The sequence below is a fragment of the Poeciliopsis prolifica genome, unplaced genomic scaffold, assembly GCF_027474105.1.
Source record: "Poeciliopsis prolifica strain line A6 unplaced genomic scaffold, Auburn_PproV2 SCAFFOLD001, whole genome shotgun sequence".
Lineage (NCBI taxonomy): Eukaryota > Metazoa > Chordata > Actinopteri > Cyprinodontiformes > Poeciliidae > Poeciliopsis > Poeciliopsis prolifica.
This window is the reverse complement of record NW_026562376.1, coordinates 10,924,273-10,943,828: the sequence shown is the minus strand read 5'-3', so window position 1 is coordinate 10,943,828 and position 19,556 is coordinate 10,924,273. Positions and strand designations below refer to the sequence as shown.

Here is a 19,556-nt window from a genome sequence, read left to right as displayed (position 1 = left end):
TCTCGGTACTTATTCGCCTCCCCCCTCTCCCTCCATCCTCCTCCTCTGCCCGTTTGCTTGCGCGCGAGAGTTGCGCATCTGTCTTCTTCTTGCTCTACGTGTTATTTATTTTTCATTTCGTTTTTTTTTTTTCTGGAGTTTATCTCTCTGCAACCAGTGAATATGTAATTGGCCAATAATTAAAGGGGAATGCGAATGTTCAAACCTGTGTGGTGTTGGATGTGTCTTGTTTACGGCGTGAATTTGTTCAAAAAAACAAATTAAGCAGATTACTGGAAGGCCTTTTCTTTTGTTAATGCTAAGAATAATGCCAAAACTTGAACGCGAATTCTGGACAGTCTTATTCTATAAATTAGGACGTACGTCCTGATCAGAATAAGTAACTTACTGTGTAAACAAAATGAATCCTTGTGAGTGGAAACTTTGTCTTTCTCAAAGATGTGATTCTGACTCCACAGCTGTCCCTCAGCTGGTTGGCAACTGAAGGGCAGCTGTCTCATTTGTTGACTTACACATAGCAGATGAGATATGATGTGTCTTTAATGTAGCAAATATTAAAGACCTATTGGGTCTGGTTGGGGTAGTTGGTGAGTCGATATTACTGGATTCTATAAAATGTGGCTTAAAGCTGAGATGCTGATGTTTGGATAAGTGAAAATATATATTCTCTGCATATAAATCTATAAATACTCTGGTTTCTCTCAGTTCTGTAAAGATACAAGAAATAAAGCGAATTTTTCTCTTTTAATGGGCAATAATTAAATTTTACTAATTGGTGCTGTCAGAGCCATGGTTTAAAACTTTAGCTCCTATGTTTTATAAAATATTTAATCCTGTTCTACAAAACAAAAACGGCCAACTGTATTGTATTTTTTTCTGCCTGTCGCCCATAGTTACGCCTATATGTTTTGAAATATTATACGTTTAGAAATATACTCATGGAAAAGACTAAGACAACAACTTTGTACTCCATGAAAGAGCATGTGGCGCTGTCTTGGACCACAGAGCAGAAAGGATTCAAAGCAGCATGTTTTGAAATCATATTGTTCAATAGATTGAGGTTTTAAAAAAATATGCCATTTAACAAAGTTAGTTACCAAAGTTCACACAATAAAAACATTTGTTTATGTAACTTGATATTAGCCTTTTACATGCTAATATCAAGCTATTTTTAATTGTGTTTGACATTTACTTTGACCAAACAGCTGCAGTAGTCTATCTAGAAAGTCAATATTTTATTGAGTTCAGAACTTATCAATATCTATTTGTTTTCCAATAAAAACTCTTAGATATATGACTTTTTTTTAATTTTCTATCATTCATTCTGAACTACATATTGAGGGAGTTGTTAATTGTGTATCTAGTATGAGTGTGTACATTCTTGTGTGTGTCTTGTGATTCTGTGATGGACTGACAATTTGTCCAAGGTGTCCCCTACCTGTCACTATGAAAATCCAGTCCCATCAATTAAGCAAATTGAAACTGTCACTTGGGGTCATAAGCCATTGCTTCAGTAATTGTTTTCAACTCACTTTGTGAGAGTTTTAATGTCAACCATCAGCCACGCTAACCATTATTTTTGAATAGTAAATCTTGGTGAATCCAAACCAATCACCCAACCCTGTTTTGTTATACCAACCCTGGTGTGGATGTGTTATTAAAACAACCTAAATTGGCTAGATTTTAACAACTATGTTAGACACAGATATTGTTTAAATTGCCTAGTTTCTAAAGTGAGGTACCATGGACTCAGTCTTTTTCCTCACCCATCCTGTTTTGTCAATCTTTCCTCTACCATGTTCACTTATCAACAGAGTGTTGTTAGTATAACAAATATTGGAAGCCACTTGTCAGCAATGAGAAACTCAATAGGCTGGCTAGTTGTTTGTGCTGCTCTGTCTTAGATAAGATGAACTCAGTGGTAAAGAAGAGGGGGTGGATGGATGAGTGCCATCTCTGTTTCCACTGATGACAGCATGAGATAGCATGAAACTTTATGGCAGTGCATTCAAGCCACTCTGATGTTGCACTCATCCAGCTTTTAAAGGATATTGATTAGGTATCAAGTTAGTCTAAAGATTTACAGGAACGTGGAAATACCTGGCTATTTTGTAACAATCACGTCATGTGTGCGAAACAAATCATAGCGGTAGCTGGATGAATATGTAGGAGGAAACAGACTCCATCTCTACGTTCTGTCTGGTTTGGTGAGTAATGGTCCTGTGAAGTCCTGCGGGAACTGCAGAGTTCCTTGCAATAATAAAGAATCATCGATGAGTCAGACACTTTCACTGAAGCAAAACATGTTTTCTGTTTTTAGCATGTTTTCACTTTTCTTCCTAAGGAATAAAAAGTATAAAATGTACATTAAATGCATCTATTCATACTTTCCAGTATACATAAACACATTCACAAACACATAACAAGTAGCATATGAGTGAATAACCTTCACCAGTCTGAGCCTGCGACAAAAAAAGTCCTCACTGCTACAATCTCATTACTGACTCTCCTTGCAAGAATCCAGTGGGTGTTTTCACTGCGTCTGCGAGACTTCTGCTAGGAGATGGAAATTAGAGAAACCCAGAAGCCCTCTGCCTCGCTCCACGCGAGTGCCGGCCCGTCACCATAGGAGACTCCTCACATCTGTGGCTAGTTATTGCCAGAAAACCTCATATCTGGTAATGGGGGAGAGCGAGTTCAATGGGAGATTGAGATGATATTAAGGGTGAAGAAGCAGCTTCACAGGGAGTGCAGATGAAGAACAGTCTGGAACAATGGGTTTTTTGTCTGAAAGGGAAGTGCAGAAACATAGCAGAGCAGCAGTGGTGGCTCTATTTGCATGCATACTTGGGGACTGTGTTGAGTATTAATGGACTTCCTGCAGATTTGTTTGGAATCTTTGTGTGCATTGGTGTTCGACAGTTTTACTTTTCAATACAAGTGGGTGTATGCAAATACACTTCGATGTTCTCCGTTGAAAATAGTGAAACCTGTGTGTGACCCCAGATTAAACTAACTTCCAGACATCAGAAAACAGAATAGATTTCTCCAAAAGAAGCCATTTGTTTTAGAACAAATGGCGAGAATATGGTAAAAACTGTTCCAGTTTGAGTTAGAGGACTCAGAAATGTGGGTATTGTGGGACAGGTGGGTAAGTCCAATTAGAAGAGAAGATGCCCCAGAGTGAGGCAGTTGTGAACTGTTTGGGGAAGATGCTGTAAACACAGATACTGTGTCAAATGATCCTCCTTTAAATAAACACACATTTCCTGTTGTCGGCACACGTGATTGTGGCCACTGCTCCTAATGGAGGTTTGCTGACATTTCCAGGCAATACAAATAAACTCTGTGGAGACGCAATTTTCCTCGGAAGAAAAAAAACCCTGCACAGTTTTAAACATGTTTGTCAAGTGAAATTTGTCATAATATCCCCCCCCAGAAACTGCCTTCCCACTTCATCTCTGTGGTCTGCTTTTGGGTTATTTCGAGTACATAATTGTGGCGTTTTGAGCACTGAGATAAAAAAGTTGTAAATTTTTTCATGCATAATAGCTGATTTAGAAAAAAAGAATACATCTTCTGTGTTTATGTCTTATGTACTGTACTCAGAGAATTTTGATATATTTAACCTGACAGATTATTACATCTCTCAAGCCCAATTGGATACAGGTACAAAGTATAAACTATCATTCAAAAAAACATAAAATATGAGCTGTAATTTCTTCGCATAATTTATAAACATAATCAAATTAATTATGATCAACTTACATGAATCAATCAAAAGATATCAAACTGAACAATTTTTAAATATTAAACTGGTAATGGCATCAATTTCAGTAACAGCATCAAATTTGAAACTCATATCTCAAACTCACCTAAAATGTTTTTGAAACAAATACCTTTTGACTGAGACAACATTACCGGTACCCCCTTGAGGGCTATGGTTTGGTTACATACCTACGACGCATATTTGTACTAATTCAATCTCATCTTCCTCTTTTGTTAAGCAAAAGAAAAAACTTTTTTTTGTTGTTTTTGCCTTTTTATATAGATGTTTTAAAATGTCTCCAGTAAGAGTCAAGCAGAACTGACATCAAATTCCTTGTTTGTGTGCACAAACTTTGCAAATAAAACTGATTGTGAATCCTTATTATTGGACATCTTAATGATAAACAGGAGTAAAAAAGCAAGAATAAAAAAAAAGGTTTATGCTGCAAATTTTAAGGATTTAATGTAGTCAGTGTGTTATTTATTTTACTACTAACATCTTGTGCCATTTTTACAAAATGACTAAACTTTCTTAACTACAGAAAGCAGAGAACAAAATCTTAATTTGATGACTAATTTTTCCAACTTTTTAGTCATTCTTCAAGTTGTTTTGTCTGCAGCAGGACTGTTTCAATTCGATATTTTCTTTGTTAGTGGTAAAAGCAGTTTTACTTTCATCTGAAGAAGTTTATGTAAATTAAAATGAACAATGCATATCCTGAAACACACTTATCAGTAACTTTTCAAATACAAAAACTTGATTAATTTACTTCCTGTAGTGAAACATATTAAGTTTTATTACACTAAATATTGTAATACAGCAAAACACCCTCAGTTGTGAGAACAGCATTTTTTTTTTTTTGCCTTTTGTCTCCCTTTCCTCCTGTGTTTATGGGTGTTGATGTGAACATTTGTGTCTGAACACTTGAACAATTCATGAAAAAAATGCCATGGTGAGTTTGTATATTAACACAAAGCATGACTGTTTAAATGACACATCCTCCAGCATGGTATACATAAAGCGTGTCCCAAAAACACATTGGCGTCCTACACGCACTCTATTGTGCCGGCTATTTGACAGCAGACCTGGGTCTCGCAAAACTGCACAGTGACAAAGTTGAATATATCCATCATCCTGACGTTTGTGTTTGGATGTGATTGTTTATCAGTGACACCAACTTTTTGAACACGGTGACTCTATGCATATTTTCCACTGGACCCTCTGAAGTTAAGCTTGCAACTAACAGATATATTGAAAACAAATATGCATGCCAACTGAAAAATGTAATACATCAAAATGTTCCTATTCCAAAATCTGAGCCTCAACATTCTCCGAAATGCCTAAAAGAACACAAGTGTAAAACCACTGCACAGCCATTGCATAAATAAAAGGAAACCAAACATTATACACATAACAAAAACGTGAGAGTAGATCTTAAAATAGAATCCAAACTCATGTTTCCTCATTTCTTACACATCTGCAAACAGTCAGCTTGTCTTGTCTGTTTTTCTCACTTCTAATTTGCTCTTGTGTGATTTACTCAGAAACACGGATGCTCTGGGGTAGCAAATGTCCCGGGTAAAAATCAAAGAGTCGATGCAGGAGAAAAGCTGCTGTGGGGCTGTGGGTAAACTTCATCCCATATGTGTCTGTGTCAGAACTCATACATGTAATTAACATGTTGATGGTGAACATGGCATGCAGCAGGCGGGATTGAAAACAGCTTTTTGGAGCCCACCTGAGTGATTTGCCAGACATTCATGCTGGGAAGCTCAGGCAATAACACACACAGTGAAGTGTTTGCACATGCTGTGTAGGATACAGCTAGTGAAGTTGTACCTTCAGCTCTCTGAAGACAGGATCAGGACAGGAAAGGTACCTCAAAAATCTACAACAACCACCAAGATAACATTCTCACTCCCACTGTTCCAATATGCCTTAGTATTTCTACTAAACAATAAGCTAAGCTCTTGTGATGGCATTCTTCACTCAAAAAAGCAGTAACTTACATAAGATATGTAAACTCTATCTTATGTTTACATATCTTAGAGTATGTAAACATAAGATATGTACATAGTACATATATATAGCTTACATACTATGTACATGTATATAAGCTATGCACATATATACATGTACATAGCTTCTGAAGATGGACTGTTCAAGCATTTGTAGAATGCTTACCATAATTGGTTTGTTAAATCACTCTCCTGATTTTGTCTGAAGAGGAATTCACTCTGATAAGGGCTTCCTTATTCTTTGTGTGGGTATTCATCATCTTTATGTTTTGGACATTATCATACACACCATATTGCCAGAAATATTGGCTCAACTCAAAGCCACTGAACTGACATGCTCCAATCAGAAGGTGTGTTCTGCTGTGAAAGGCTGTTTATAAGTGGAATAAATCCAGCCTGTTAACCTTTCAGGCAGCCAATCCAGAAGAGTTACAGATGTTGTCAGCACAAAAGGTGGGCCTACACTATGTTAAAACCTTTGTATTAAAAATGTGATTTTTTTTTTAGTTCAAAAGACCAAAAACTATTAGGGTCAAAATGAACATCCCCCTCAAGAGCTAACCTCTTCATCTAACCAGAGCAAAAAAAACTGTATTAAAATAATGTGTTATGTGTATTTTTACATTATAAAGTTACAAAGTCTACCTTGTAAACTTTGGAACTTTAAAAAGTTACAATGGATACAGTATCCCATCTTTGTAAGATGGGATAATGAGTGTACATTCATGAGAAATAATATGAACTTTGTTGATTTTAGCAAATTACTGCAATGAAACAAAGGGTGAAAAATTCAAAGGTGGGTGAATATTTTCTGAATGTATAGACAAATTTTCATTCATGTAGCTCGCATACATGCGAACACAAACTCTCACACACAATGTAAACTGAAAGCAGTGAAAGAAAAACAGGTAGAAAACAGAGAGGTCTGTGGTACCGTTAATGGGTTTGGAAAGCACTGTGGCATTTCCTGATGTTACATGCCAAGTATGTGTTTGTTGCTCTGTACAAAAGAACAGCGTCTTTATCTCAATAATTACATATATATTTACACACTGAAGCTGGTGACAGAGCAGGTGCTAAAGATGTGCCAATAACTAATGCCAGCTTAAGGTCTATTTTGTCATTTAGAGAAGTGCTTTAATTTACACTCCTTGTTTTTCTTAATAAGTCATACTAAATGCACCTTGACCTCAATAATGTTTTGCTAAATATTTATAGAAGGTTTGTGCATGTTACTGGAAATCATACCATACATGTACTCATGCACAAACTCTGGCAGCACACACTGATATTACTTAACATTGTTTTTGCACTTTTTTTTATCTTTTTACAGGATGTCGGTTTTAATTTTAGTCCCATTCCAGTGTCTGTATTTTATGATGACGGAAAAATTGTGACCTCTTTGTCACTCCTTACAGGAACCCCTTTTTATAGTTAAAAAAGTTCCAATTAATGGTTTTGCTGCTGGTATTACTGTGTTACGTTTACCACATTTGAAGTGCAGTTTATTTGGACTCGGGGTGAGTGTCCTCAAAACATCATGACCTAGAGGCTGAGAAGTTCGCTGCAATGTGTCCCAGGGTTGGTATACTGCTCCAAAAATAGCGTATTCTGGTAAGTAAACGTAAAAGGGTTTTAGATTATAATAACAGTCATGTTACTGAACCTCACAGAGGTTCACTAATCTCAAGCTATTTCATGCAGAGCCAGTTATGGGTCATGCTGTCAATGCAACATTGATCTTGTGTGTCACTTCCTGCAGTTGGTGGCAGAAATCCAAAAAGCCACTGCAAGGCTTCAACTTAACCGCTGCTGAGTCAGATGGCTTACAAAGCTTTTAGATCGCTGGAAAAAAGTTCCTCCAGTAAGAACCTTACACCGGACTGATGGATGAGGGGAGCAAATGGAGCAATAATTTATCAACCTAATTGTAAAACATCTCCAATGGTATTTTTGAATAAGAATTCATCCCTTAAATTTATGACAAAATTAAGGGACGATTCTGTTATAAATTTATCGATTGATGTTGGCACTTTCAGTCCCAACATTGTCTGAAATGCCTAATATCATTTATTTCTACTGTCTCAAATTATGGACTGCTGGTTGGAAATTAATCTGGATCATTTAGGTTGTATGTATAATTTTGGTATTACAAAATAAAAATAAAAAAAACATTAGAACAAACAAACTTTATGTATAAGTAGAGGTTGAGAATCTGATTAAATAATAAATATATTGAAGAAATTGCTCTCGGTAAGTGCATGATTTTTTGGATTATAAAAATCATGCACTTACTTAATAAATCTATTTGGTAAAATAGATTTACCAAAGAGAAAATGCCCGAGGGATATTGAAGAAGTTAAGAGAAGAGGAAATACATACATGTTATAAAAAGTTCAAAATTGTGCTGACATCCCTCTTTCTGCTCTAAGAGTATTTACTTGGATCAGCAGGAAAACACATGATCTCTGTCACAGCTTGATCAATAATTTTGGAGTTTATTTTTACAATTACCACATGTATTTCAACACAGTTGTTCTCTTTCAATCTCGGAGTGCACATCACTTTTATAAAATTCTTGCAGATGGCTTTCCTTCATTTGGAACAAATTTTCTACCAGTGACAAAACTTAAGAACCTGCGTCCAATCTTAGCTACGTCCTAATGATTTCAAAGTTTTCAAATCATTTACAATATTTGGGCTCGCAAAAGGTAAAGTATTGTAAAAGTCTGTCAAAGTAAATTGAAATTATGATACTGCACAAACTGTCTGTTAAAAGTGAATAAGTTTGCCACAGACATTTTACAAAAATGAAAGAGTTCTCTCCTGATACATATAAAAGAAAGACAGTTTCCATTTATTTTCAGTAGACATTTGTTTTAACTCTGTGGAGTGCAGCAACACTGATATTCTTTGGTTAGCAGTTTTACTTTCAGTGGTTATATATCATTGAAGGACAAACAGATATTATTAGACATTCAGGAAATAATGGCACTTTTACAGATGCAGCATTAATGAAACCCATGTCCAGATGTTCTTTCCTTTTGCAGCAACAATGATATTGAACAAAACAACATGTGTGTGAGGAGAAAAATGTGGAAACTTAGTCATAATAATACAACACTTTTATTGTGAATATATATTTGCACAATAATCAACACCATATTATAAACATTTTCTTTTACATGATTTTCTTTCTTTTATACAGTAAATAGTTTTAGTGTACAAATGTATACAAAACTTATTCAGGCTAGTGAAGTTCCACAAAAGAGTATTTTCATATACGGTATTAAAGCACAATCAGAAATCAGAGGGACACACACATGCCTGCACATTGACACGGGACCCCTGGGATAAAACACAAGTCAACACGCAACTTTGATAGACAGCATAACCTGATCACTCAACAGCACGATGTCACCATGAAGGCAAGGTAGAGAGAATTTAGCAGCTATCAGTAAAATAGCTCATAAATAAACAGATCCAAACCCACGTGGCCTTTGTAACTATTGACAAAGTAAGGCAATGCAAAATTACCACTGGTAGAAGTCGTGTATTCAAAACATTTCCCTCCAGCAGGCCCCAATGCTGATCACAGGCAAATACAGTGTTCAAACACGGACAAGCTCATCCCATCACAATGCAGCATTTTGACGGCAAACCTTTAGTGCCTTTCTTCACAGCACTTTAAGAGCAACACAAAAAAGGAAACAAGCATAGGGAGGTGACGGCAAGAGGAATCAAACGAACAAAACAGTCTTTGATATGCTGAGCTCATTCACAAGTCATCTTGGCTCCTGAGTCTGGTGATCCAGAAAAGGGAACAGAAACAGGGCTGTAAAGGGGAGAGACTGATGCTGGAACACATGGACAGGTCTGCATTAGGTTCGGTTTTCCCTTCCCCCAAAATCGAAACGAGTGGTTCATTGAGGTGTGGTGTCGATCTCAAGAATTAGAACAGCAGCAGTGGATTTGGCCGATTTGATTAATCATCACTGCCAGAGTTGACTTCCCTGCTATAGTGAAATAAGCGTTAGCCTAGAGGCATACATGGTAAGAATACAACTCTGGTGCACTGCTTCATTCATAAATCAGAATGTTTAGAGCTACTAAATAGGCACTGGGAATTTCAATGCATCAAACCGAAGACAACCAAACTGCTAATCCAAGCACTACCAGGTTTGAAGTTGTCATTTACCTAAAAGACTCTTCAAAGAGTGCAGGGCGACACACCTAATGCTGTAGCTAAAATACAATTATACTGCACTCGTATAAGCAAGGAATGTTGTTTACAAAGAAGAAAAAATTGCGTGCACATTCTCTGGGAAAGTTGTGGTCCTTGGTATTGTTTAGGAGCTTTGGTGTCAAAGTGATGATGTAATCTTAAAACTCTCTACTGAGCACATGCTACTACAATGAAACACCTAGCAAGTCACTGAATGCTAGTTGATTTTACAAACAAAATCAATGACTAAAGAGGAAAAAAAATTTGCAAATGAAAATGACAATTATGATATTTGCACTGGCTGAAAAACATCTTTACAGCATATTGCCCCATATGCAACAAACAATGTTAACTTCACAAATCAATGCTGTCAGTGAACGTATAGTCTTTGTTTGATTTCCAGTTGGCATAGTGGAAAGCATCTTCCATCTTTACTTAATAAATAATAATAATAATAATAAAAAACCACAAATGAGGCAGAATTAAAGGGTTTGGTTAGCTCTTACATTTGCACCATAGAGAAGATTACGTTGTAGATGATAGAAATGAATGCAGCTGATCTCAATATGTTTCCACTTTTAAAAATGATGATGAGGAAATGGATGAGCACCCTTTGGCATTGGAAAATGGAAATGCTGAGACTGTTTTTTTTATTTTTTATGTTGCACATGTTTCTGCATACATCCTGTATGGAGCAAGTGAAATGTCTTCTGGCATCCCGTGCAATGTGATGATCATCTGTGCATGAGTGAGCGTTTGAGTGTGTAGGGGTCATGACTGTAGTAAGAATTTGGTGAGCCAGAACAGCAATTGGAGGCCAAGCATCGGCCAGAGATTTGGACTTAGGTGGTTCCCTCCTCCACAATCAGAATCATCCTCCTGTCAGACAAATCAATGTGTGAGAAATAAAATACAGTATACAGCAAACAGCATATTTGACATTAATGGCATGTTGGATTTTTTTTATTTGTGTTTATTACAAATAAAGAGATTAGGAGTGGGCCATTCCAAAACAAAAAATATGCTTTGAACTAAACTTTTGAAGTATGATCTGGCTTTATGATTTGTTCTGGATCATTCTTTTATTGCTATTATGGATGCTTCTCTAATTGAAACTCTTTTTGCCTGACCTGTCAGTTTTAGTGAATGCTTGCGTCTACTTCAAAGACTCAAAATTTCACAATATCGTGAGACTTCTTGTTCACATTTCCTAGTAAAATATGTTGATGTTTGTAGTTATAACATTTCAAAATAAAGTAGCTTGAGGGATATAAATACATTTTTCAAGAAAGTGTTTGTGTAACAATTGATGAAATAATGAATTGCAGAACTACTTCAGTCATAAACTGTGTATCTACAAATTAGAAAATTGATTTCTGTTAAGAGAATTCAAACACTGAAAATGTTCAAAATGTCACATTCATTTTTCTGCTGAATTCTTTTTAATGCATTTGAGCACTACATTGTTTCAACACTTGTTTCTTTTTGGGTGGATTCTGTATTTCTAAATGTGGCAGAATTCTAGGGAAAATAGACGGCAGTCTTCTTTATTCAAAGAGCAGGAAAGCCATATGAGGCTTCCTCTGTTTACTCCAGTGACAAAATGGACTGGCCTCGACACAAACTGTCTTCCTGTGGGGTGCTGAGCCGAAATAAAAAAGACAGCTTGAAAATGGAAAAGGGCAAACCCACTTTTACTCTGTTCATCTCCTTCCTCTGTCATTCCTCCCCTCCCCTTTGCTTCCCTAGAAGGCCTCTTCATAATATAAACATGCTCTCACATGAATCAGTGGCCGGTTGGGAGTATGATTGTTGCAACACAATGAAAGGCAGGATTCACAAAGGTGTGGGAAACATTTTTTACCAAATATTTAGACATCCTATGAATTGTTGAAAGTTGTGTTTTGGTACAGTTATACTGAATGTGATTTGATCCACCTTGTTCCTTTGTTTAATTGCGTTTTTAAATGTGGCAATGCAAAATCCCACAATAGACCTTAAAAATTACTTATACATAATTTGCATTAGGTATTTGATGTGTTTTGACATCAAATACCTTGAATCTAAAAATTGGACTGTTGCTGTTATTTGTATTATGGGTAGTTTTACTATGAATCCCTTATTTATAGTCAAGAAACTACTTCTACCCCAAAAGAAAGATAAAGGACAGACTGACATTATATAAGAGGTATGAAGATTGGATTGCATAGGAGTATGGTACAGTCATTTTATCTAATGAAACTTGCTTCAGACTACATGGGACATGTAGGGAGAAAAACTGTCAGGACTGTTTACACTGGAGGGAAAATTACATAAGGGAAAGTAAAAGCAAAATAGCTTCAAGAATATTGAAATTTCAGGTCCATGTCCAGATTTTAATCTCACTGCAAACTTGTAGTAAATCCTAAATCAGCTAGTGGGAAACATTTTAAGAAAAAACATCCTCTGAGAACTGTATTTGATCTAAAACCCTGATAACCAGCAAAACAGGGCAAATCGCAGAAATCTTGAAGATATTTAAACACTGCACTTCACAGTATTTGCATGAATGTTACATATTTCTCAATAAAAGACTTTAGAAATTATTTGAAGATAATTAAGAGCAATAACAGTTATTAAACTTTAGTACCAATAGAAACATCATTCATAAACATTTGACCAAAAAACAATCCAACAATAATGATGGAGTAAAATTAGTAAGAAACTAAGTTCATGGTTTCTGAAAGTCAAAAGGGTTACAAAACAAAAACAACATTTTTAAATTAAATTTTACTATGCAATTTTTTAACCTGAGTGGCTAAACTGTCCTCAATAAAGCTTTGTGATGAAACTGACCCTGAAATCAGAAACAGAAACAACAGAAGAGGTGCAGAGGTGAGAGTGGAACCCCGACTGACTGGACACAGTGGCTCATCCTTGGTATGCAAATTGCAAAAAAAGAATGAAAGGCGATGAGATGACGTAAGGCAGACAAAAACAAAAACAACAACAAAAAAACAAACTATGAGCATTGAGGTGAAAATTAAAAAGCATATAAGTAAGAGTGACTGGACAATGTAACTAATATAGCTGTTTTTTTGAATATTTTGTTCTCCACACAAAGTTATGTATAGTATGCGTTTGTCCCTTACATTTTCATTGTTGTCAAAGCATACATCAGGCCCTTTGCGGTGTCTGGGGCTCTGAGCCAGCTCACAGGGATTGGGTCCTTCGGCTGATCAGACACTCAGGAAAAAACTATTATCTGTGAACATTATATGTTTACCACTTTTTCCCCCACATCGATAAACTGAAGTGCTATCCATCTCATCTTATCTATAGTTCAGTTCATGTTTCAACCCAACATGTATCTATAGTGACAGATTTACATAAAGTAAACAGGAGAAGACAAATAAAGCAGGAGTCAAAAACATACACTGATCATATAAACACAGACCTTGTTTACAAATGACCAACTTTCATCTCTAAGTTAACCTGAAGATAGCCTCAAAGCAATTCGCACAAAGGGCTCTGGTTCAAAAAAAAAAAGTGAGGCTACATTTTATGCTGCACATCTGGTTAACGGTCCACATCTGAAAAGCCACTGGGGAACTACTACAAACTCCTTAGGTGTGCTTCCTTAAATTGTCAGTTTAAAGCTTCACTTTCCTGTGGGTGATGGATGTTGAACTGGAAAGCAGGTAAGTGAAAATCTGGTGTGTTTTTACAAGCCAAAAGAAAAGGATACAGGGTTGCTCGGCCTGACGAAGCGGCCTGGGGTCACACGATAAACATGTTGCCTTGGCATCAGTGATCAGAAACACCAGGTTTGTGTTGGGAAGTTTCTCAGCACGATACATCCTAAAAAGCACAGAAACCACAAATTTATATATATCCCAATCACTGTCTGTGTACATTCTATTGCATACATGCATATATATTTTTTAGCTGCACAGTTTTATTTATATTTACAGTGAAACCTTGTATTCTTCTGTTTTTCTTTTTGTGTGACTAAGCATGTTCCTACTGCTGTTGTAGCCTCAGAGTTTCCCCACTTTGAAACTGACCCATCTCTACGAGCTGTAAACATCTATGCAATTCTTTTCCCTTGAAATGTAATATTTTATTGCAATCAGAAAAAACTGTCTTTGAAACTACAGGTGTTAACTTTGCAGAGTAAAGCATTAGACTCATGAGGCATATAACAGTCAATAATAGCCATATTGACTCAACCCAACATACAGTGTTGGGATGAACTCCCCAACCCAACATGGTAAGAAACAGACTGGAGTTTATGGCAAAATAGATGTGCAGTGTTGTAAAAACTAGTGAGTCTGAATCCTTGCCAAAGTGAGAATAAAGAAGAACAGACTAAAACGTCTTTGTTTTTTCCATATAAGTCACTGAAACATCAGGTGGCCTGTGTCTGATCAAAGCTCATCACAAAACAGCTGGTTGAAATCAGGCTTCAAAATGAAGGGAGGACAAGAAACTAACAACTTCAGAGTTTGCTAAACTCTGAAGCTGCTAGAGTTTATGTTGGATGAGGCATAAAATATGGACAATTCTACACAGAGCATTTCATTTTAAGGATGTGCAGAAAAAATAACTGATACATGAGCAAATTTAGATTTACACCGATGCACCCTACTCCTATAAATAAATATCAAATGTACCTGGAGCAGTTTCCACAGTCTAGGACACCCGAGTATGATCTTTCATCATTGTCAAAAAAGTACTGAGTCTGCTCCGTGATGCAGCTTTCTTTGAACATGGCGTCTGGTATGTCGTCATCTGCTGACTCCACTGGAAAAAAAACAATGTTAATGATACAAGAGGTTCCAGAGCTGGACCACTGAGCACGCAGTGAGACAACCAGTAATCTGGTGAATAAATCAGATACAAAAATGCTTAAAAATGCACTTCCTTCAATAACTTAAGTTTTTTACTTTTTAATCACTGATTATTAGTGTCACTTAAACTTCCATTGAAGAAACGTTGAATGTAAAAGTTTCAGTAGATTTTTTTTTGTTGCTGTTTTGGTGGAGGTGGTTCATTATTGTGGTGGCAACCCCTGCAGTTTTATCATCAGCAACCTTGATGTAGTATGAAATAAAAATAACTTTGACACACCTGCTATAAATATAAAGCTCTTGGAAGTGAACTGATATATGCTTACTCTATGGCTGCCAATTTGTCTTCAACACTTTTAGAACACACAAAATCTTTTAATGGATTTTGTGTCTTTTATACAGTGTCTTTAAGTACTGAGAAAGGCACCTCCAAATGAAATGTGTTCTTATTTTTAGTAATATTAACTAAAAAAAGCTCACTAAACAGCTGCAATCTCTACTCTAAAAGTAATACAGTACTTTACTGAGGTCCCTTGCACATGCAGAGTCGTAGCCCTTGTGATGTAGTACCCTGCAACTTTTATATGCATTCATGCTCCAATACACCTGAGTCAAAAGGCTTACTTCTCTCATTAGAATAACTGAGCTCTGCAGAAGCCTGCAAATGAGCCATTCATCTGATCCAGGTGTATTGAAAGAGTTGCAGCTAGTAGCTCTGGAGAACTGGTCTTGGGCACCCCTGGTATACTGCTCCCAAATAGAGATGAGTACACACACCTCTCATTAGAGACAAGACTGTTGTGCTGGTTGCTGGGAGACAGCAACTCCTGCTTGTGTTTTTCTAGCAGAAAAAATATGTCTATGAGCTTATCAAATGTGAAGCCCCACTATTGTTGGTAAGGATCAGAGGATAGGTGGAAATAGCATGTGGTCAATGGCTCACAGTGAGCATAATACAATCTTACAATTGTTGCAGAATAACTCATTAAACAAAGTAAAAAAATAACTGAGCAACCTCTGTTTTCTGGTTCCCTCTGACAGCATTTGTCTGGGTATTGTGTCAAAGTAAACTGAGGTGGGTTAAAATGACTGTACTGTATGTTGTGTGTTTCATAGTGCCCAGCATTTTCCCATAAAGTCCACCCAACTACATCTTTCCATGATGCCGATAACAGCTTAAAATTCTGGAAATGTTTGGTCCTCTCACTCAAGGCTAGGCTGGTAGGTGTGCAGGAAATTCCCACCTATGTGAGTAATTCATGTGGATCATGACAAAGTCAAGATGACAACCTCATATGTGGTGCAGCATTGTGGTACCAACAAAAGCAACAAGATAAAAACTCTTCATTGGCTGCTGAAAAAGTACTACTTTAATGATTGCCTTCACACTGAAATAAATACTTCAAAATCCAACAGACGTTTATCCACCAGCAAACCGTTGTGGAGCTCATAAAAACTGCAGTGTGATCTTAAATTCACTGTGAAGAGGGATTTAATGGATACAAGTGGTATTAATTAGATTCAATTTTGCACGTTAGTTCTCATGCCATTCAGAAAAAAAGACGTTGAAAAACAACTTGTCTTACCTGCTTCTAAAAGGTTAGGGAACAAAAAACTGAAGAACAGCTGTTGAAGCACTGACCTAAAACATAGGGAAAAAGAAAAGGAAACAACACAACATATCATTTGTTAGCATGTGTTTCAAATATCTTTCACTTGTTTATAACCAATAGCTGCTTGGAAGAAGCAACACATCTGTGTGAGGTTAGAGTCACTGGTGATGTAAATGCCATGGGAAATATTATCCAATCCATGTTATAAGGTAGTTATACTGGACTTGGACAACCATGCAGAAAACAATGCAGCGTAATGTTGTGTAACTTTGCAGTTCTCACACTGACCAAGCCAGAATAGTCTTCCAACACATTAAAATCTACTCAACAAGTATTTTCACACTCTCAAATGCCAACATAAATAAACAAACAACACAAATACAGAATCTGAGTACTCACCAAGCAGCATTGGAAGCCCACCAGCCTATACTGAGGACGTCTGCAATAGTAGGCTTTGGGGGGGGGAAAAAAAGAGTGGAATATACACTTAGAAGTACTCGGTCATCAATAAATGAAAGCATGGTTATGCATAGAACACGTAACTGACCACATATATGGAGCGAGGTCCTGCTGCTGCCTTGTTGTCCTTCTCTGGGTCACACACAGACTGATAGTCATATGTCTTGTTGAAGGAGTACAAGGATGTGTTGACTAAGTTTATCATCAGCACCGGATCAACTTCGCCAAAGAACTGACCTATCTAGAAGAGTTTAGAAACAGAAAAGTAAAATACTGTATTGCTAATCCCAGATCATAAATAAGTTCGGAGCTCAGTCTTTTTGTCTATGTCAGTTTTATAAATTTCTTTGATTTAAAATTGTGTTTGTGATTTTAAAACAATATAAGAAGCAACACCAAACATAAAATCATCAATTAAAAAGATAAATACTCAAACACCAAAATAAAAGGCCTGAAAAATATACACCGATAGGTATCAAAGATGGTCCATGTCCCAGTTTGAATGACATGAAATGCTTTAAAATCCACTAACATAAATTCTACCAGACAGGCAGGGGCACAAAGCAGACAAAAAGGACCAGAGTTTATGTTGTGGAGCAGACCTCTTAAATTCACAGACTAACTTCACTGCAGCCTCTATTACCAACTAAAACTCATCTGCTTTCACTTTGAACCTTGTCTGGTGACTTGTGCTTTACTTCAGACAAGGATGCTCTGCTGTCCTGCAAGGCTGTAGCTCTGAGCAAAGATTGTAGACCATTCTTATGACTTACTGATGCTATAAGACATTAATTTATCCAGTATATGAAACTGACAAAAGCAACTATAACCAAGTGTGCTGAGAAGTAGAACTAAATAAAAGGAACAGTAAATTGTATCTTACAAGTTCCATTAGACATTTACTAACTCTGTAAAATTACATGCAAATAATAAAACACAAATTCAATTCCAAGCTAAAACATGGTAAAAAAAAATGAGAAAGAGATAAAATAAAATAAGCTAAGAGCTCAAGATAAGCTATGACGAGCTAAAAGATCATATAAAACAATTAAAGAAAAAATTAAGTAAAATTAGAATAAGCATGGCTAAAAGCAAATTAAAGGCTTATACATGCCCAGCAAAGAAACGAGGAGCTAAGATAATCTAAGAAAACATAAGTGTTGGTGGTTATTTACCAAGGAAATGTACTCTTCTTGATTCGACATGAGCAGAAATCCGCCGTCATCCAATATTACACAATCAACATGCTGCCAAAGATGAATACATAAACTATTAAATAATTAAATAGATACCATGACACTCCAGTCAATGTATACTGGTCTATCAACAATATTCTGTGTAAATTGTTGTACCTTGTCATTCCTGAGACAGCCACAAATCTCATCTTTGCACTAGATAGAAGATGAAAAGTTTGTGACAATTAGCATTTACTTTATACGGAATCACCCAAGTGACTTTAATATAGCGTACTCCTACATTAAATTTTATTTATAGTACTTACATTAAGTTTCAGTGTTGCATTGATAAAACTGGTCATCCAGAAAGAAACATTAAGTTTTACTCCTACCACTGAGGAGCAAATCATAAAACACCAACAGTCGTGATGAGCAGGAAAAATAAAAAAATTCATTCTTTGTTTTTTTGATAAAACTGACCTGCTGGTTTGAGCATGACTTTATCGATGAGGAGATTTATTGCTTTGCTCACCAGGATACCCGATTCAGACACAGGCTCCTTGACCTCTGCTGCAGTATCAAAAGTTACACAGGGAAAGATGAACAGTTTTATTTTTCATTACCTATGTTTGACAGGATATGTTTGGGATTATTTTTCACTCAGCATAACGATTAAATAAACAAAAAATGGATTTTCTTGGTAGATAATTTCATCTGTCTTTTTCCTCCGTAATTTATGAGTAAAGTTTATGAAAACAGAACATGTGTTAATTCAGTCAAGAGAGCTGTAGCTGTAGCTCACTGACATTTGCCAGTGCTGATGTCTGTTAGAAAGATCAGTGGGGGATGACAGGATGTATACAGAGGAAAGGGGAGTGATGGTGGGGATGTGTGCTGAAAAGCCCAGGAGGAGAAGAAGAAGAATAAAGTGAGCAATATCAAACAGGCCAAAAAGTCTAATGGTTGCCAATAATGTTGGGATCACGTCCAAAGGCAGTGGAGCACATCCACAGTACACAAGACCTTATTTAAGACCTTAACACGTACACACTTACTGTTAAAAGATGAAGCTGTGAATATATATATTTCATTATCCAAAGTCCTCTTGTAGAAGCTGGAATCATAAGTCTCAGGATTCTCTGTCCATTCTTCACCAGCACTAAAAACATCATTATGTTAAAGCAATATTGGTGAATTCAATAGAAATAAACAAGAGACAAATAACAAATAGACAAGAGCATTTTATGTGGATTCTCATTTAGGTTATGATTATCACCGTTTGTTTGAATTAAGTCAAACAAACTGTTTGAGAAATGGTTAAATATATATTATAAACTTTTTGAGCTTTCTATCATGTTATGATGTTACTCCCTCGTCACAAACTTTCAAGCATGTTTGAGAAATACTTTAGCCTCCCATGGCAGTCATTCAGGTGTGCAAAACTCCTGAGCTGCACATCACAGAG

At 36.4% G+C, this 19,556-nt stretch overlaps 1 protein-coding gene across 1 annotated transcript in view; it reads right to left on the bottom strand.

Annotated features, from left to right (window-relative positions):
* Positions 1-8,894: 8,894 nt before the first annotated feature.
* Positions 8,895-19,556, bottom strand: part of LOC129359059 (voltage-dependent calcium channel subunit alpha-2/delta-1) — a 67,315-nt gene continuing 56,653 nt past the window's right edge. Inside the window, exons 30-42 of the mRNA XM_055028441.1 lie at positions 19,147-19,250; positions 18,572-18,661; positions 18,418-18,485; positions 18,269-18,307; positions 18,092-18,163; positions 17,005-17,157; positions 16,857-16,909; positions 16,431-16,486; positions 14,668-14,797; positions 13,740-13,852; positions 13,144-13,226; positions 12,848-12,927; positions 8,895-10,891 (exon numbers count right to left, since the gene is read on the bottom strand). Of these exons, the coding sequence (XP_054884416.1) occupies positions 10,855-10,891; positions 12,848-12,927; positions 13,144-13,226; positions 13,740-13,852; positions 14,668-14,797; positions 16,431-16,486; positions 16,857-16,909; positions 17,005-17,157; positions 18,092-18,163; positions 18,269-18,307; positions 18,418-18,485; positions 18,572-18,661; positions 19,147-19,250 (1,078 nt within the window). The 3' untranslated portion in view covers positions 8,895-10,854. The remainder of the gene's footprint in view (positions 10,892-12,847; positions 12,928-13,143; positions 13,227-13,739; positions 13,853-14,667; positions 14,798-16,430; positions 16,487-16,856; positions 16,910-17,004; positions 17,158-18,091; positions 18,164-18,268; positions 18,308-18,417; positions 18,486-18,571; positions 18,662-19,146; positions 19,251-19,556) is intronic.